The 21,154-nt window shown below is 37.1% G+C and overlaps 1 protein-coding gene across 19 annotated transcripts in view; it reads left to right on the top strand.

Annotated features, from left to right (window-relative positions):
- SYNE1 (spectrin repeat containing nuclear envelope protein 1) overlaps window positions 1-21,154 on the top strand; it is a 503,306-nt gene that overhangs the window by 121,534 nt on the left and 360,618 nt on the right. For 18 of the 19 annotated variants that reach the window (XM_024997066.2, XM_024997067.2, XM_059889951.1 and 15 more), the window contains 6 exons: window positions 652-735; window positions 7,130-7,222; window positions 8,319-8,497; window positions 11,837-12,033; window positions 15,057-15,166; window positions 18,741-18,791. In XM_024997066.2, coding sequence (XP_024852834.1) covers window positions 652-735; window positions 7,130-7,222; window positions 8,319-8,497; window positions 11,837-12,033; window positions 15,057-15,166; window positions 18,741-18,791 — 714 coding nt within the window. The remainder of the gene's footprint in view (window positions 1-651; window positions 736-7,129; window positions 7,223-8,318; window positions 8,498-11,836; window positions 12,034-15,056; window positions 15,167-18,740; window positions 18,792-21,154) is intronic. The other variant, XM_059889943.1, reaches the window with a different exon arrangement.

Here is a 21,154-nt window from a genome sequence, read left to right as displayed (position 1 = left end):
CAACTCAGTCCAGTATTCTTTCATGCAGAATCCCATGGACAGAGGAGCCTGGCAAGCTATAGTCCGCAGGGTTGCAAAGAGTCAGGCCTGACTGAGGTGACTTGGCATGCATGCATATGCACCAGGCATTTGGTTGTTCAAACCGAGAAACATCACTGTCAGTGACTTTCATGTTGATATAACTGAAAAAAAAAAATGTGAGTGACCAACAGTACTTTTCTCAAGACTTTATTTTTCAGAGCAGTTTTAGGTTTATGACAAAATTGAGAAGAAAGGAGAGAGATTTCCCATGTTTCTCCTGCCCCCTTACATGCACCAAGAGGACTTTTCATAAAAATGCTTCCTAACTTATAGGGGGAACAGTCTCAATAGACAGCATAGGAATTTTGTGAATTTCTAACCTTAGGCATACAGAAACCTTAAGGGTAAGTGCATTCATAAGCTGAGAATGAATGTTTTTTAATTATACACCTTCTAAGTGCTATGGGGATAATGCTCCTGTAGGTATTGGCTAACCTTTATAGAAATTGAGTAATGTTGGCTGTTCTCAAATATTCTTCAAGTATGTTTTGAATCCACTTAAATAGCTTTTTATAACCATCATTTGAATGTGTGCATTTTTATTTATTCTTGTCTTTCTCCCTTTCATAGCCATGTGAACAAGGGCGCCGGATGAAGAGAATTCATGCCGTGGCAAACATTGGCACAGCACTGAAGTTCCTTGAAGGAAGGAAGGTAAGAGAAACAGAGACAAAAGAAGAAGGCGTGGGCATACTAATATTTTCAATGTTGATTTTGGGGGTAGAAATACTGCATGCAATCTATATAACATAAAAGTGCGGTATTATTGTAAAATCATTTTAGACTTGCAGAAGTAGCAAAAAAAGGCACCGAGATGTCATGTCTGTACTTTGGTCAGCTTTCTCTGATGTGAAAAACTTATTTATATACATGGTATATATATATGTAGGGCTTCCCAGGTGTTGCATGAGTAAAGAATTGGCCTGCCAGTGCAAGAGAATCAAGAGATTCGGGTTCAATCCCTGGGTCAGGAAGATCCCCTGGAGGAGGAAATGGCAACCCACTCCAGTATTCTTGCCTGGAAAAATTCCATGGACAAGAAGAGCCTAGCAGGGACATGAAGAGTTCTTGGAGTCTCAAAGAGCCAAACGTGACTGAGCACACACACACGCAGCACATAGGAAACACTAGTCTATTGGTCACGTCTGCATTTGTATAATATGCATAACATATATGTAGCATATACGTGACAGTAAAGCTATCAAATAAGAAAATTAAAATTGATGTGATACTGTCAAGTAAAGCATACAAACTAATCTCACTTCATCATTTTTTCCTCCAGTGTCTTATTTCTATTCCGGGTACAATCCAGTAACACAGCTTGTGTTCAGCTCTGGCTCCTTTGTCTTTTCCATTCTACCACTTGTGTTTCTGTGTCTCTCATGATCTTGATGATAACTGCAAGGCAGTTATTTTTCAGAATGTCTCTCAGTTTGGTTTGTATGATATTTTCTCATGATTAGATTGAGATTATTCACTTTTGACAAGAATTCCAAGGAAATGATATATTCTTCTCAGTATATCATATTAGAAGGGACAGGATTCTATCATGGCTTATTGCTGGTGATCCTACCCTCAACTACTTGATAAAGTCACAGACTGAGTTTTTTTTATGGTAAACCCACTACTTTTCCATTTATAATTGAGAAATAACTTAGGGAAGATAATTGAGATTATGCTAATATTCTGCTTCTCCTCAAACTTTTGCTCACTGATTTTAGTATCAGCTGCCTTCAATAATACTTCCGTGCTGTTCACCTGATGATGATTTTGTTTTTCCCTCATTTCTTTTATACTTATTAATTGGAATTGTTAGGTAAGAAAAAGACAACCTTTCTTCTTCCCCATTTATTTATTCAATTGCTTATTTACTTCATTGTGGACTCATATATATTTATTTTATTCTATAGTTTTAATCCAATATGAGTACTATTATTGTTGTTGTTATTATTATTTTTTGCTCAAATTTTTCTACCTTTGGCCATTAGGAGTTCCTTCATGCTGACTCCTGTACTCTTTTGACATGGGCCCATTCTTTTATAAGCATTTCCTTATTTTCTAGAACTAAAGCTTTTCCAGGTTTATCTTATATTTCCCCTACCCCCGTCCTGGAATCAACCACTTCCTAATGCGGCTTTGTTCCTTTCGTTAATGAATAGCATTTAGAAATCAAGATTTAGGTGCCGTGTGTGCTCATTGCTACTGAGGTTTCATTGCCCCAGGCCCACATACAGATCTAGAGATATGTATGTTTACTGATCTGGGTATACACAGATATCTATGTTTCTCTTTCTGTCTCTCTCTGTTTAGTTTGTCCTGTTATAGGTGTGTGTAAACCATTACTTCAAACTGACACTTCTGATTTCAGTCCAACACCTCAAGATCCATTTCATGCTGATTCTTTTCTGTTTTCTCTTACAACGAGAAACCTGGCTCTCATCTACAATATATTCTTTTCTTTTTCACCCCTAATATATATACACAAAGTAGATTCAGAGCTACTTTTATTAACCCAAATTGTATAAATAACAGATCTGTATAATAACTAACTGGGTACTAACTGAAGAACAGTATTTGTGTACAGTTCTTTCCATCTTCGGCATTACAATATCCAGTCAAAAGACTGTTGTCCAAATTTCCTTAGATTACTTCTGTTCTCCACATCCCTTTCAGTGTGATTATGTTATTAATTTGTAATAGAATTATGTAATAGAGTTATGCTTCCCTAGTGGCTCGGCTGGTAAAGAATCCGCCTGCAATGTGGGAGACCTGGGTTCAATTCCTGGATTGGGAAAATCCCCTGGAGAAGGGAACAGCAATCCACTCCAGTATTCTGGCCTGGAGAATTCCATGGACTATATAGTCCACGGGGACACAAAGAGTCGGACATGACTGAGCAACTTCCACTTCACTAATAGAGTTATATTCCACTTTGGGTAACCACCACGCACATGCCATAGTTGACTTTTTTATTTTAGAGAATGAGACATTACTATGATTCAAGGTAAAAGTTATACTTAGAGAAGTGGCATTTCGTCCTCATCCCTACTTCTCCATACCCACTCCCCTTCCTTTCGCTTCTTTTCTCATCTCTTGTTCACCAGTCTCTCTAGTTTCTGATTTATCTTTTCTATATTTCTTTTGCGAGAATGAGCAGGTGTATTTTCATATACCACCTTCTTCCTTACATGAGGGTAGCATTCTAGAGATAAACCAATTGTACTTTACCATTTTCGTTTTCCATTATGCCGTGGAAATCGCTCAAATCAATTCATAGAGATCGTCCTCATTCATTTTCACAGCTACATACTATTCCATTGTCTGGATATGGCAGAGTTCATTCAACCACTCTTTTATGAATGAGCATTTAGCTTGTTTCTAGCATTTTTCAAACAGAATCAATGATGCTGTTAATAACTGTGCATAAGTACTTTCATATTATTGGAAGTGCATCTTCTGGGTAAATTTTTAGAAATATGATTGCTGGATCAAAACATAAGTGTATCCTTTGTTTTGTTAGGTGTTGACATATTTCCCTCCAAAAGGGTTGCACTACTCCTTTTAGATTTAGTCTTTTCTAACTTGTGGAAATTCAAGAAGTCTGTGTTTGGCAGTACCAAAATCAGCTTTATGAATGATATCCAGATACTTCTGGAAAAAAGAATAATTCAATTATTTACTTCTTTATGCACTAAATTAATTCATTTACTCCACAAGTGCATAACTGAATACTTTTGTAAAATAGGAACTCTGGAAAAATAAAAAATTAAAGAAAACTATATTCTGGCTCTTAAACAATCTGCATTTTGATGAGTCGATAGTGCAGTGAGTCAGGATAAAGCTCAGTCAGGTGTGCTGACTTCACGCCAAACAGAGAGTCTAGGCACTGCGATGTGATGTGCAAAAAAACAATCTTAGTTTCTTGTTGGAAACTTGCTGGAAACATTGTTTCCAGGTCACTCTAACATCATCCTAATGGAGTGTTTCTCTTCTTCCTTCTCTTGCTCAACGAGTTTTTCATGGAAAACTGGACGAAGCCTCAGTTAACGGAATAGTTAGAGTTTTCCAAATCATTCTGACGTCTATTTTACTGATATAACAATAGTGTCCTTCTTTGTTCTGGTGTATATTCATCGACAGGGCAAGCATGTCCGCTCTTCTCGTTCTGATGTATATTCTTTGACTAGAATGCGGAACAAAATTCTTTTTACTAATTAATGGCTTGGAGAAAAATGCAGTAGACCCTGGTTCGATTCCTGGGTCAGTGAAGATCCATTGGAGAAGGGATAGGCCACCCACTCCAGTATTCTTGGGCTCCCCTTGTGGCTCAGCAGACTAAAGAATCTGCCTACAATGTGGGAGACCTGGGTTCGATCCCTGGGTTGGGAAGATCCCCTGGAGAAAGGAAAGGCTACCTACTCCAATATTCTGGCCTGGAGAATTCCATGGACTACAGTCCATGGGGCTGCAGAGTCCAACGTGACTGAGCGACTTTCCCTTTCAATATGAAAGGCATAATTTATAAAGAAAACCAAAAAGTCTTATTTTCACAGAAAACTTCTTTGTACTATCTCCATTTTCACAGAACAAACCTAAGTAAATTTTAGAAAGTAGAGAATTCAGATTTTGAATATTATATTTGTTAAGGGCAAAAAGTAATACATTTGAGTATTAGGACAAAAATCCCAAGTATTTTTTGTCTCCACAAATCTCAAAACCTGTTTTAATTTTTATTTTTATTTATTTTTTTGTTTTAATTTTTAAAAATCTTCCTGAAATACATGGTTTGGGCTTCTTTTTCTTGTATTTATTTACCCCATTGGCTCACAAAATAATTGACTATGGGATAGAAGGAGTTTTTGAAAATTATTTGGTTCCCTCCCTCTTACTGTTTATTTTTGTTCTTTATAATTTAAGAACTTATATCTCAAACATATTTTCAAGAATTTTTCTTTAATGTTTATATTTGCTTTGTTCCCCATTTAGATTTTTTCTTTACATGATAAATTTTTTTAGTACTTGGGTTCTAGCTTGATTTACAGAATAACAAAGACACTCTTCAAGTTTTTTTTGAAGAAAACCCTACCGTTCTGTTTATTTTCCACTAGTTTACATAAAAAGGGATATGTTAGTATTTAATAAGACTTGTATGACTGAGGAATAGATTCATCACTACTTTCCATGAGTTTTTCTCCATTGAGGGGTCATTTGTGTGATTCATCCTTTCTGGTCTCTGGAATTCTTTAGTCTCTTTGGATGTCTCTCTGTTGCCTGTCCTACAATCTTAGATTATTAAGTTTATTGTACATTTCGTAGGATTTTTCAAGGTAGAGGAGGTAAAACAAACATAAAACCTGTGCTCCTCAAACCCATTATGGAACAGTTTTTAAGAGAAAAAAAATAATTTTGAAAAACATTCTTTCTTCACAAGTTGAGCAAAAGATCTTTAGATTCTATAGTAAGCTGAATATGTAAACGTCATAGTATAATTGGAACTGGGTTGAGGTAGGAAATACAACTTATATATTCAATTGCATTTTAAAAAGAATAATATGTAAGGAAAAAGAAAAAATTTGTCTTCTGTTAAATGCATTAATCTTGTGGTTATTAGCATATATTATAAATTTGTGGCCCACAGATACTAAAATGGATGTGGAGAAAATTCTGGAGAGGGTGTAAAACAAAACAATTAAAATGAATATAAGAGATTGCAATAGGTTCTGCCATAAAAGATTAAAGAAATATTATTTATAGTTTAATCTTTTATTATTATTAATACAATAAAAAAGTGTTACATATCTTATGTGCTAGGTTTTAAAGAAATAAACACCTACGCTTGTAATCTATGGGAATTCTCCTTTTTCTTTATTTTCTTTCTGAACTTGATGAATAAACTTCACTAGTGAAGCAAAATCCCATGGGTATGTCTCAAATTATTTACAGTGACTTTTGTGCTAGCCTTTACCTTACTCTTCTTATACCTAACTAATAACTTTAATTAGTCAAGAGTAAAATATTTGTGGGATATTTTTGCTTCTGATAATTTAAGAAGATAAACCATTTACAAACTCCTGAATTTTATCATTAATAGCACACCTTATGAAATCCTGCTGAGAATTATTGAACTGGAATCTAAGGAGTACTTTATTTTTTTCTAATTTGTTCAGTGGTTGTGAAGAGGACGAGGAGCAGTTGTCAGTTCTATTCTGTAGACTGACTAAGCTGGGCCTACCATACGAGTCCATTTTCCCGAGACTTAGGAAGTCACATTTCTCATAGTTGGGAAGTCATTAAAATGAATAAGTGAGGACAACTGTAAGCAGATTAATCCTAAATGCTTTTCGGTTGTCAGTGCCCCAAAGCAGGGAACTGAGCCCCACAATCACTTTCTGCTTTACTCTTTCTTGGCTTTCCTTTGTCTTTAAAATGTATTCTGCAAATTATGCTCTGCCTTCACCACCTACATTTTTTACCCACTCTGAACAAATAACGTGGATTTTGAAAGACTATTTATGTATATGTATCATCTTCTCCCTTTGTTTTTCATGTCAGTCCATGTACAGAGGATCACCGGTTAGTACAAATTTTAGAATTTTTAACTCCTGACTTTTATAGGTAAAAGAGAACATAAGTTTCATGCAATTTGGTAACAAACTTCAAAGTAAGTGCATCTTCTTAAAATACCCCTCACAGTTTCTTTTATATTCCAGTCAACCTCTGAATGTAAAGAATAACCCTTTTTTTTTTCCCTGTCTGGTATTTTGTTAGTAATTCCTTGCATGATGTCATATTTTTTTTTCAACTTCAAACTAGTTTTTGAAATTCATTCTGTAGTTGTGTTGATTGTGTGCACCTAATGAATGCTTGTGGAATTTCCACTGAAACCATATGCTTGTTTGATTTTTATGTCTCACCTTACTTACTCTTGTGTACCACTGCACAGGCATGACCAGATGTTGTTGATGCCTAATAAAGTGCTCCTTATTGCATAATGAAATGGTCTGTAATCTTCTAGTACATTACTAGTACACTTTTTCTTTTTGAACAGATTAAATTAGTCAACATTAACTCCACTGATATAGCTGATGGTCGACCCTCCATTGTTCTCGGATTGATGTGGACCATTATCCTGTATTTCCAGGTACTCTGCTTCATCTCCCTTTTCAGTTGATAGAATGTCATGGATGGAGATAGTGGTGCATTTCCGTAATGAAGATGCCCTCATTTTCCATACTTCTGTGGTTAATCCTCAAGTTACCAGAAATGTGACCTTCACATGTATATTATTTTTTTTGCGAGCAGGAAAAGGTCCTTTATCCTCTGTTAAAGTGTTATAGATGGAAGTCCCCGAAGAACTCTGGCCTAGATACCCAATCTGAAAAGTGGTCAGGACATGATGGAGATGAAATATTGGTGTAGAAAGACTTCAGGAAATTTTACTTTGTCCTCTGGAAGGAAGAGGTTCTATACTCCTTTTAAATATTGAAGGGAGAAATTAACGTGCTAATCTATCCAGGATAATTCTTTTAGCCAATAGGTTAGTTTTTAAAGAAAAATACTTTATTTTTTAGAGCAGTTTTAGGTTCACAGAAAAATTGAGCAAAGAGGACAGAGATTTCCCTTGTACCCCCTACACCCACAACATGCATAAATAGCCTCCGCCTTAACAAGCACCCCTCTTCAGAGTGGTGTAATACTTTTATACCACTATACAGAGGTTATACAACTCTACAGAGAATAGTTGCTTTATAATGTTGTGTTAGTTTTGCTGCACAATGAAGTGGATCAGCCATATGTATACATATGTCCCCTCCCTTTTGGGCTTTCCTCTCAGTCCCATATCCCGCCCATTCAGGTCATCACAGGACACCGAACTGAGCTCCCTGCACTACACAGCAGCCTCCCACTAGCTAGCTATTTTGCACTTAACATTGCATATACTTCAATCTAAAACAACAGAGTTCACTCTTGATGTGTACATTCTATGAGTCTGGAAAACCATTAGGTTTTGTTTTTATTCATTCATGCATGTATTTGACAACTGTTCATTACTGGGTCCAAGGTCCCATTTTAGATGTGGTAGGAAGTGGACAGAGGAGTAAGGCATCAGTCGTGTCCTTTAAGAGCCTACATGGTCAGGGGGTGTTAAGGATGTTAAGACCCATCAAGCTGGAAAAGTAAAACATCCGATGAGAGAACCGGGATAATGCTGATGTTTTGCTGACTTGCACACGCAGATCGAGGAGTTGACCAGCAACCTGCCTCAGCTGCAGGCTCTGTCCAGCAGCACGTCCTCCGTGGACAGCATGGTCAGCTCTGAGACCGCCAGCCCCCCGAGCAAACGGAAGGTGGCCACCAAGATCCAAGGAAACGCTAAGAAGGCGCTATTGAACTGGGTCCAGTACATAGTCACCAAGTAAGTTCCTAGCAGGGGTTTGTTTAAAGAAACCCTTGAAAAACTGAAGTTAGTTTATGACTGAGTACTCATTGCAGTGGTTGCAAAATTTGTGGAGACATATGAATGACTGGCTTGGCTTCAGGTCTCCTTTCATTCTCGTCTTGAGTTAAAATGTAGACAGAAAGCACCCCTGATACTCTAGAAAAATGCTCTAATAAAGCTAATTCCTTCTTCACTCGTGTGATGGGACCCGATTAAGTTGTTTAATCCCTACACTCTGATTAGCATGAGGACTAATTCTATTTAGGTCATTGTTTGGATTTTCTGCTGCTATTGAATAATCTTTCCACAAATAAATTAGAGGTTTAAACGTGATTATCTCTTCATGAGACTACTACATGCTATTCAGTAATATTATGAACTAAAGTCCACATTCTGAAATAATTATAATTTGTTTTTATGTCCTGAAACTTGCCAGCAATTTTATTTTTCAATGTTTCCTTTGATCTCATCTTTTGTCTGGAATGTAGATTTTTGTCAACTCCAGCTTATGGACTGGGAATTTGCTTCTAGTTTTGTTTGCCTCAGAGCATAATAAATTTACATGTGTGTGCATATATGTGATAATGTTGTTATTGTTTAGTCACTAAGTTATGTCCAGTTCTTTGGTGACCCTGTGGACTGTAGCCCGCCAGCCTCCTCTGTCCATGGGATTTCACAGTCAAGAATACTGGCATGAGTAGCTATTTCCTTCTCCAGGGATCAAACCTGCATCATCTGCATTGCAGGAAGATTCTTTTCTACTGAGCTACCAGGAAGGCCATATGCATTAATACTGGATATAAAATTCCTACTCTCACAAAGTACCTTCTGATAGCAGTTTCAGTAGAGTTTTTTCAATTGATCATACCAACATTTTGCAGTCAGATGTGGTCAGTAATAAGATCTATTCACATAGAAGTTGTGTTTTTGTAAGATTTTCCTAATGAAATATAAAGTTGACTCACTTTCTATTTTGCTTTTCATGCCTAAATCTAATCTGAATTTTATGCTCTACTTCTGGAAAATAGTTGTAAACAAGTACTTATCATTATGAAACACTGAGGCACTAAACATAGGGAGTTCTATTTTTAAAGCGTTTGAAAGCAAAAATAAGGAGCGAAAAAAATAAACATAGAGAAGATATAATTAGTGTTACTAGTTTATATAGTTTTGTTTAACTTTTCAAGTGTGTTGGTTGTTTTCTAATTGGGGGTATATTTTGATGATTCAAGTTGCAATCAAAAATATTTCTGAAAGCAAAGCTTTGGCTCTTGGGACTGTAGTAGGGATGAAATGGAAAGCCCTTCCTACATTGCTGGCGTGCTCTTTACATTCCATCCACAGTGGGCATCACTGATCTATTTTAAGCTTAATGGAGTAGGGAGAAGAGATGTCCTGAGTAGGAGAGGATGGTGATCACGTATATGATGTGACATATATCACGATGCTATCATGATAAAACTTTGCAGTAATGTCAGTATGATAGTCTGTTGTCTGTTGATCCACATGGCATTTAATTATGCAAGCTGAGTGTGTGCTGGCAAAACAAGATTTTAAGCGAACTCTTAAGTTTGCAGAGAAAAAAATTTAAGGGCATTTACCAACTTTTTAGGCTTCCCTGGTGGCTCAGAGTTTAAAGCGTCTGCCTGCAATGCAGGAGACCCGGGTTCGATCCCTGGGTCGGGAAGATCCCCTGGAGAAGGAAATGGCAACCCACTCCAGTATTCTTGTTTTGAGAATCCCATGGATGGAGGAGCCTGATGGGCTGCAGTCCACGGGGTCGCAAAGAGTCGAACACGACTGAGCGACTTCACTTTCACTTTCACTTTACCAACTTTTTATATTAATCAATGTTTCAGTAAGATATATGGTATTTTATAGTTTGTGGAAATTTTAAGAATATAGTAAATAAAAAGAATTGAGTGGTATTATTTCTGCTTTATTTTAGAAACAACTCTAATGAGGCTAATTTTCTAAAAAGAAATTACCAGAGTATTTATCTATTGAATGTTACCTAATTCACCGATCACCTTTAAACGCTCTGCTGCTAAGCTGTTAAGTCACTTCAGTCGTGTCCGACTCTGTGCGACCCCATAGACGGCAGCTCACCAGGCTCCCCCATCCCTGGGCTTCTCCAGGCAAGAACACTGGAGTGGGTTGCCATTTCCTTCTCCAATGCATGAAAGTGAAAAGTGAAAGTGAAGTTGCTCAGTCGTGTCCGACTCTTAGCAACTCCATGGACTGCAGCCTACCAGGCTCCTCCGCCCTCGGGATTTTCCAGGCAAGAGTACTGGAGTGGGGTGCCATTAAACGCTCTAGACTTAATCAAAAATGTTGTTCAAAGACATATGTGCAACACTTTTGAAACTGCCTTTATAGTTGATAAGTTACATGAAGAAAAAAAATTATTCATTGTGAACTTGCCTCGCTTCTGTTTTCAACAACAAAATATTACCACCAACTTGAATCTCTTCTTAATTATAGTAATTGGCTTTGAATTAAACCCACTATGAAAGAGCAAAGATTTGTCACCAGTGCTTTGCCCTCAAGGCAATTCTAAAAAGAAGAATTTAAAACACAGTTTGATCAAACAGTTTGACTGGTAGGGTAAATTAATCTTGCTGGTACTTGTGTGGAGTGTAGGCTTTTTTGTGGCTAATTTAGAGAGATGACCACATCCCTCTGCATTTTGTTCATTCTACCACATTTAATGTGGTTCAACCACATTATATTTGTCTGATATGATCTGTGCATTTAAACACAAGCTGCTTGTCATTGTCATTAGAAATGTGTTAGAGGCTTCTTAAAAAAATACACAGAGGTGAATTATTATCATTTGGGGTATTTTTAAAATGTTCCTTTTTTTTCCTTTGTTAGGTATTTTTTCTCTCAGTTGAAAAATGTGCTTTACATTGAGGCTTTCAAACGCCTGAAAGCTCTAATCCAGAAAAGTCTTAAGTATGGGACCAGAATTTCTACTTCTTAACTTGTTTCCGGTGAAGCAGTCCATGGGGTTGCAAAGAGTTGGACACGTTAGCGACTGAACACACACACATCTTGTTATCCGCTAAAAATTTTGATTATTTTTTTCAAAACCAGTTAACTGATATAGAGCTATATCAGAAATCAGAAAACTCTTAAATATGGAACCAGAATTTTCCACTAAAATTTTTGTTTTGCTTATTTTTCCTGAAGACCAGGTAACTGCTATCGCTGATCGTACATCACCCATTGTGGAGGAGGTTGGATTGAGTCTTTGAGGAAGCGTGCATTACCTGTTTAGAAAGTGACGTTATCATTTTTTTTTTTTTAAAGGCAGAGTGGAATAGAAGTAAAAGACTTCGGCCGGAGTTGGAGAAGTGGAGTGGCCTTTCATTCTGTCATCCACGCTATTCGGCCGGAGCTAGTGGACCTGGAGAAGGTGAAAGGAAGGCCTAACCGAGAAAACCTGGAGGAGGCTTTCACCATTGCTGAAACGGAGCTGGGGATCCCACGGCTCCTGGACCCTGAAGGCATGTAGAGGGATTCTGGCATTTGTGTCCCTCAACTCAGGAGGGCTGCATCCTAAACCCAGAAATGATAGATGCGTCCGAGAGCTCAGAAAACCTTGGAAAGTGAGAAGGAACGGTATCTTTCTGCACAGATTTTCTTTTGGAGAAATATGTGCCGCTGTTCTGGGGTCCAGCCCTGGTGGATCCAGGGAATTCAAAGGGGAGATGGCATCGGCGATCAGGAAACAACAGCTTATTTAAATGTTAATTAAAGATATAAAGAGTGGTTAAATAAGGATAGTTCAGTGAGAAAATTTAGTGGAGAAAAGAGGCTGAATAATTCAGCCAGAAGGTGAGAGAAAGAACGACATGGGGAGACCAAGCTTCGGTGAACAAGGCCCGCACTTTATTTTCCAAAGTAGTTTTTATACCTTAAGTTATGCGTAGAGGATAATGGGGGAAGGGGTAGAGTCATGCAGTAAGCCAGGCTTTCTTCCTGCAAACTTATCATATGCAAAAGTTTAGGTGATTTGCATCATCTTCTGGCCCGGAGGCCTGTTAACATTTTAAGACCCTTTCTTCAGAAAACTTATTTTTCTCTAAAGGTGAATAGTCAGGCGCCACCCTCCAAAAGCATTAGATAAAGTTGCATTTCTACAGAGCAAAGGTGTGGTGGGCTATAACAAGAAAGAGAATTAACTCAAGGGTCCAAGGTTACAAACGTTAAAGCTACTACTTACACCAATTATATTAATCAATACACTGCCAGGGACACAGCAGGTAAGGGATATGGAGACTTAGCAGCAAACATTGGCCCAACAAGTGAAAAACCCTTCACCAATACAATTTCTAATCAATCTTTTAACTACTCAAAGGAATCTGTGTTTAGAACATCTCATGCCTCTCACAGTTGGGAGGCTCTGAGCAATCACATGTGGCCGGAAAAACTTATTCAGGCAGGCTAGAGGACTTCCAAAGGAGTTTGTAGGTTGAAACACTGTCACACCAGGAATTAACTGGAGCTGTAAGTTAACTCTTTTTTCAGAGAGAGGTAGTTGGGGGCAGCCCCCTGTAAAGTCAGAGGTGTAGGTGAGAGCACAAAGCAGAAAGTAGGCAGACTCTGGTTTTAGGGGTAGGTGCTCGAGGATTTCCAGGGGGACTCCTGAGGCTCGATCCCGCCTTTGCGTGTGCCGAGCCTCCTTCCTCATGACCTTTGCCACGGGCGGAGCTCCTGCTCCCAGCACCGCTGCGTCCTTGTGTCCAGCTCTTTACGACCCTGTAGACTACAGCCCACCAGGCTCCTCTGTCCTTGGGACTTCCTGGGCATTCATACTGGAGTGGGTTGCCTTTCCCTTCTCCAGGGGATCTTCCTGACCCAGGGATCGAACTGAGGCCTCCTGCATTGGCAGGCGGATTCTTGATTTCAGAATGAATATTTCTGGCTCTCAAAACACCGTCTGCCTTCTTGGCTTCCATGTGATGATGGCCAGCATGGAGATCCCTTGTCATTTTCGTGACCCTGTTTCCCCTTCTTGCCTGCTCCCCTACCCAGTTTCACTAGGGTTGCCAAGGGCTTTCCACCTTGTTTCTGTACACACACACACACACACACACACACATGTGCCAAGCCACTAGTATCCAGGACACACCTCAGTTCAAGGGGAAAGACCACAAACATCCTAACCCTCAGCTTCAGAGAATACATCAGAGCTGAACTTTTTCCTATAGTGGAATAGGAGAAGGATATAAATGGTTCTTTCAGATTCACTAGACCAGAGGATCTTAATGTTTTCTTTGATGATCAGAAATTGAGTTTGCCCAAATGCAAGCCTAACCCAGATATAAAGTAATTATTTTCCTAATGAGAACTCCCCCCTCCCAAATTTTTAGCCAATTTGAATGTATAAACTTGTAGGAATATAGATTAAATAGACCAAATATCAATATCAATCAATAACGATTGTTTTATGATTTAGTCCCATGTATACTAAAAGCAGGTACTGTAGTAAATCATGTATTAAATGTTATTTTCTTTCCACTTTTACACTTTATGAAAGTTTTACTCTTCACATGCATTCTCCACATCAGTGATCTTATTATTTCTAAAATCCCCTTTGAATCATCTCATGAATTCCAGAATACATTATCTTTGTTTATTTTTAAGTCTTTTGAGTTGTACCACTTCTTAAATCCTACAATGATAATCCCTATAAATTATATTTCAAATCACAAGAAAGAATACAAAATATTAGGGAAGTTTTATATTTTGATTTTCATGGTTTCTGGTTGTTCAGTTTTTTTTTTGTTGTTATTGCTCTATAAGTGTATATATCGTATTTGAAATCTCCAAATGTATCCAATCTTACCCTGATTTTGTAATTATTAAATCTGTATAAATATCCTTGTTTGATTTTTACTGATATTTTAGATAAACATCTATATACTTAAAAATGACAGTGACTGAGATCTTTTCAGCTCTCAAATTAAGTACTTAAAGAGTACTTAATTGTTCAATGTACAGTGGCTTAGACAGAAGGCTTCACAATGGAGAAGCTGTGTAAGGACTTGGACATAAGGCATCTCCCTCTTTTCTGAAATAAATTAATGCGTGATCATGTATAGTATACAAACTATATAGTCATTTATTGTTCAGTGCTGTGCCTGTAACTTGTTTTACTACCCATTTAGTCTGATTCTGTAATGTACATATTATTGGTATTTTAGTAACTAGACAAAATCTATGCATAATTATATATATATATATCTCATATTTCTGATGAGTGTTGAAATGATTTAAACAAAACACATACTACTTTCCCAACAGCTCTTGGCTAAAATGTGTCAGCTTTCTGAGTCATAAAATTTCCACTGTATATTATCCAGACTAAACTGGTTTTCCCTCTCTCCATCTCTAAATAGTATTCTGTCTTTCTTCTGCATTTAGAACACTGTATTTTGGTATATTAGCTAGATTTCAAAGTTTATATTCTTAATATCTTTTAAAATGTTTATTAATTTCTCATATTTGGGTTTGATTTTTTTAGATGTTGACGTGGATAAACCAGATGAGAAGTCTATTATGACCTATGTGGCCCAGTTTCTGAAGCAGTATCCTGACATCCACAGTACAGGCTCTGATGGGCAAGAGAATGATGTAAGTATTTGGTTTTCTGTGAGCATTGATAACACACTAGATTGATATCACCCACACTTGGGAGGAAATTAGAGGGAAAAATTTATCTGATGTGTTGGCTGAATCAGAGAAAGCATTATTAATAATAACTGCTGGATGTATAATACATATAATATGAATTGAAATCTATGAAAGATAAGAGTGTTGAAAAACTTTATTTTAGCAATTTGACCACTGAATTATTTTTGTATCATCATATTATCTATGCATTTACATCCTGAGTTTCCTTCTTCTGTTCAATCTGATAAAACCCAATTTTGACTTTTAGATTTATTATGTAAGTTGCTTGGAGAAGGGAATGGCAACCCACTCCAGTATTCTTGCCTGGAGAGTTCCATGGGCAGAGGAGCCTGGTGGGCTACAGTCCATGGGATCGCAAAGAGTGGGACATGACTTAGTGACTAAACCACCACCACCATGTAAGTTGCTACTCATTGTAAACATATGGAAGTCAAGCAGACTTATGAAAGTTCTAATTATTCACTGTGCTTAGATTTTTCAGCCACTCAGTAGTTTGAATAACATATTTTTCATAGTACTCAAATGACATATATTTGTTGTCGTAAATAAAGAAAAACAAAAATTGGGGGGAAAAGGAAAAGAAAATTATTTGTACTTAACCTTCTGTAGAGAATCTATTCTTAAAAAAATTAATACTTTGGTGTGAGTGCCCTGTATATGTAGACATATAATATATTTAACAAAAATAGAATCCTGGGGCTTTCCTGGTAGCTCAGTGATAAAGAATCTGCCAGCCAATGCAAGGGACCAGGTTCAATCCCTGGTCTGAGGAGATCCCACATGTGACTTCCGTATGTTCACAATGAGTAGCAGCTTACCAGGTGGTGGTAAGCCCATGCGCCACCACTATCGAGTCTGCGCTGTAGAGTCTGGGAAACCGAAACTTCTGAGCCCTCACGCCACAACTACCGAAGCCGGGCTTCCCTAGAGCCTGTGCTCCGCAGCAAGAGACGTCACCACGATGAGAAGCCCACACACCGCCACCAGAGAGGAGTCCTACTCTCCACAGCTAAAGAAAAGCCCGCACGGCAGTGAAGACCCATTACAGTCAAAAACAAGTAAATAAATAAAATTTTAGAACATAGAATCATAGTACACATATAATTTTATTTCCTCAGTGATACAACACCTTTCTCATGCCATTCTCTCTAGAACTTCATAAAGGTGGACGGTAATTTATTCAATATTGATTGTTGAAAATTTCTGATTTTTTGCTATTATATAAATACTTCCATAAGAACTGTTCTACAACTCTTTCTTAAAGAGGAATTCCTAGACTAAAGAGCATGCAGAGTTTTGTCAAATCCTCTCAGGAGGATGTCTCATTTTACACTCTAGCCAGCACACCAGAATGCCTATATTCTGTCCTTAACAACAATGCATGTTACATTCTCCTATTTTTTAAAAGTACTCTATTAGGTTTTGGGGGTTTTTTTTGTTTTTAGAGAGAGAGGTGGATTTACTACTGAATTTAAAACTATTTATTAGGCAAAATGACATCAGGGAAAGTAATAAATGAACTTTCAAGACACGTTAAAAACAATCTCTCATCTTTACCATTCAGGTCTCAACTAGGATTTACTGTTCAAGTCTTAGCTAGGGTTTTCAGAGAGGTTTAAGATTATAATGAACAGAAACAAGGAAAACAAACAAACGAAAAAATGCACTGTGTTTCTTAGAAACAGATCTAAGGAAGGAAAAGATCAGAGGAACATACCCCAAAGTTTTCAAGTAGGAAAAGGTTTTGCAGTAATAGAAATCTTTGTAAAAGAATTAAATGAAACAGCAGTAACTGGTATTTCCTAGGTAACTTGGGTGAAGTTAATCTGGTATTTGATAGAACTATGTTAGTTATTTTAAAAACTGTGGTTTCAAGAAACTGTTTTCTTTGTTCCTTGCCAAGCTTGGAAGGAACAAATATTGATCACCAGAGTAACTTATTCTACAATAGGCAAAATAATGTTCCTAAGAAGCACCTCTAAACACGAAAGGCTCTCCTTGCAAACTCCAGTGTGGACTGAGTCGTGTGCGTGGTATTCATTTGGTGTTTTCTGAGTTTTGAGAATGTGATTGGGTATGGATGGTGCTCTGTGAATAAGAAGCTGTACGGAGGTCTATTAGAACTCCCTCACAGGGCCCAGAGAAAATCAGTTTTCCATCTGATTGTCATATCTAAAGTTCTTATATTGGCCAGTTGGATTTATTTCTGACCAGATGTCTAAGCTTGTACTGTTTTAATTTCTCTAACATTAATCATCTCTCCAGATCAGTAAACACAGTGGCTGGTAATGTCTGAGAAATAAAGGGAGATACTTATGTTAATGCTCATGAGCAAGGATTTAATGTAAAAATCCTCAGAGATTTGTAATACACTCCTGCTTTAAACTTGTTAATATACTTGACTAAAGAGCTTTATTGTTAAGCAATTAATCTCATTCTCTAGAAGAAAAATTCTGATTTTTCTTTTAAAAACTTCCATCTCTTTCCTAAAACAGAGATGCTTCAAGAGAGTTTCAAAAAATAATTTTGAGGAAAGCGTGTTATAAGTGTTACCCTTTTTAAAATGATGGGTAATGTAGAGTATGAACATCTAAATATGAATATTTTAAATAGAAAATCATTATTTTTTATGATGTATGACTTACTTTTGTTTAATGCAACTTAGTGGCCCTCTCATTCTGTCTAATGAACCTTGAAGATTTTATAGACTATACACATTAGGGTTGGTGTCACCCCTTGAAGTCCACATTACTTTTGTACTCAAGTTTTAGTAAATCGTTTTTAAAATTCATTTTAAAAAATACTGGCATCAACATATCTATCAGGCTTTCATTTTCCCTTCCTTTTGATTCTTATATCCCCTTTATGAATGTATTTAAATTAGTTATTTTATAGATACTATTTTAAATCTGATTTTCTGATTGGAAATAGTGCCATGTTTTTCTTACTTCAGTCAGTAAAATTGATAAAGAACTTTTTCCTTAAAAGTATTCCTTGGATAATTAGTGCTAAATTATTAATAAATGCAATAGACCCACTGGTTTATCGCTCTCATTTCTCAAACTTTCAATTATTTATTCACTCATTCCTTCCCCAATTTCAACAAATGTCACTGACTGTTTTCAGAATCACAGCTCAGTCTTAGTTGTGTAGGAATACACAGACGTATATCATGACAATACAGAGAAAAATGTGAATCCATATACCTTTTCTTTACATTGTTCTCCCTTCAAAATATTTACCATTTTAAGACATATGTATAATATATATATAGTCACATATGACTATTAAAAATTAAAGCAAAACCACCAAATGCCAGAATTCTTCATTGCCTCATTTGATTCAAACAGTTTGATACTATCAAAAGTTGTGAAAATGTCTTAAAATAACTATACCCTTCAAATTGTTGCCTATTTATTTATAGACAGATGCCTCTTCATTTTTTGTGTTTCCTATATAATTTTTGTCCATGATTTATGTTATTTTTCTATATGTTATCTTTTCATGTTGTTAGGAAATACTTCCAAGTTTCCCATCTTTTACAAATTCTATCCAAATTCTTAAGGTAAGATTTAAGTCATCTTGAATTAGTGACTTCTTTCAAACATTCTGCATTCTATATAGCTTGTTAGCCATCCCTTTGCATGTATTTATCTTTTTATATACATTTATTTTAATACCTTAATTCTGTTATTTTCTTTTCCTTTCTAGTAGAAAAATAATATGTGTATTCTTAAATATTAGTTACAATCTAAGCTACTCCCATGGACTTTCCCACTAATCTCTAATTATAAGATGGCATTAATTTCTTTTTAATAATAATAGCACTAACAAAAGGAAAAATTAAAATAACTATTATTTATTTATGTGTGACATGGAAAATAAAAATTAAGTTAAAGCTTTATTTTTTTCATTTTAAAGTATTAATAGGAAATAATTAATTGAAAAAGGTAAGTGTTCAATTAGCTTGTGACCCTGAGTTTCACCACAACCCTTCTGCTCAATATTGAGTAACATGGTGTAGTAAAGTTCATGGAACACGGTGAGTGCTCAAAAAATATTTGTGGAATTCATGATTAAGAATTCTTTCCCATATCCAAGTTACTTCCATTTTTTTACCTACGCCTGAAGTTAAAGATTTATCAACACAATAGACTTTGTGCCAACACTGGGATAAAAAAATTAGAAGTAAAAATTTTTATTTCCTGCTTCATGAAGCATGATTTTAAGTATATATAAGTACACTACCAAACATATAATGCATGCATCTGAGTGAGTGAGTGAGAGAGAAAAGCAAAAGTAGTGAGAATGCTAACAGTTTGGTTATTTGGCGCTTAGATGGTCTCTAGACAGATAGACCTCCATGTCTTTGAATGTGTGTGGGAGTTACCAATTGAAGAAAACCCACTAAACCAAATGAGTTTTGAAATCTAAATCTAAATGTTTCATTTTCCTTTAAAAGGAGAATGCTAAGTGTATACAGAGCTGCATCCTTTTTACCTTATTGCAATTTGCACTTCCACACCAGAAGAAAAAGTCATTTGTTGAACATACTCTAGTAAAGTTATTTTAAGAACATATTTTTTTTCTCTCAGATGATTTTGTGAAATAATTTCAATTGGTGAGGAAAAGCTTATGATGAGCCTGTCTTTGGAGAGTCAAAGTCCCATGCTCACTTTGGTGAGCTCCACCAGTGGTCATATTGGGCTCAGGTTCCTTGAAGGTAGAACAAGAGCTTTGTGTTCCTCTGAGCTCAGAAAATATGTCATTAGTGCTGTTGTGGGCATGAAAGTCAACCAATAACAGAACATGCGCCTTGATACCATTCCCTTGTTCATTCAGAAGAGCCATCATGGGAAGTGCGGAGACTTTGGAGTCCTCCTATTCCATTTTGTCCTCTAACTATGTTACCAATCAGTCATTTATTCCACAATTATCTATCAAGTGACACCAGGTGCCAGACTGCTATGTTAGTCTGGAGAAAAAAAGATACATATGTGGTTTGAAATGCTGGATGGAGGAGGGAGGTGAGACAATGAAATATAATGTATTTTGGGTGAATATTTGAGCTCAGGTTGTTGCAAGATCATAGAAAAATGTTCTCAACATGTGGTCCCTAAGCCAGTAGCATCAGGTTCACCTGGGAACTTGTAATAAATATACATTCTCAAGATACACTAAGCCAGAAAACCTGATGCTGTGCCCAGGCATCTCCTTCACAAGCTCTCCAGGTGATTCTGCTGCTGCTGCTAAGTCGCTTCAGTTGTGTCTGACTCTGTGTGACCCCATAGACGGCAGCCCACCAGGCTCCCCTGTCCCTGGGATTCTCCAGGCAAGAACACTGGAGTGGGTTGCCATTGCCTTCTCCAATACATGAAAGTAAAAAGTGAAAGTGAAGTTGCTCAGTTGTGTCTGACTCTTCGCAACCCCATGGACTGCAGCCCACCAGGCTCCTCCGCCCATGGGATTTTCCAGGCAAGAGTACTGGAGTGGGGTGCCATTGCCTTCTCCAGGTGATTCTAGTGTTCACTAAAGTTTGAGCACCACTGGCAAAAGAGAAACTCATAACTCAGACCCATGGATCAGAAAAAAGGTTCTTAGAGAAGGGTGCACCTGAGCTGAGCTCTGAGGAAGTCATCACCCAGGGGAAACTCTTCCAGGCAGAAGACGGTTGTCTTTGTAACGCCAGAAGAGAAAGAGGACACAGACCACGATAGTACTTGTGGCGACCTCTGCTCTGGAGGTGCTGACAAAGAATCTCTGATTCTCCTCAAAACCATGTAAAGGGGGTGCCATGACCACCCAGATGATGGTGCAACAGAAGAGAGGATTTTAAAGCATTGCATCTGAATTCACAGAGCTAATACACGTCAGGACCAGAGTCTGAAACCAGTTTCACCTGCCTCCGTAGCCAGCACTTTCTCCTCT

Source organism: Bos taurus, chromosome 9 (genome assembly GCF_002263795.3).
Source record: "Bos taurus isolate L1 Dominette 01449 registration number 42190680 breed Hereford chromosome 9, ARS-UCD2.0, whole genome shotgun sequence".
Lineage (NCBI taxonomy): Eukaryota > Metazoa > Chordata > Mammalia > Artiodactyla > Bovidae > Bos > Bos taurus.
Note: the sequence above shows the minus strand (reverse complement) of the source record. Positions and strands in the feature narration are given on the sequence as shown.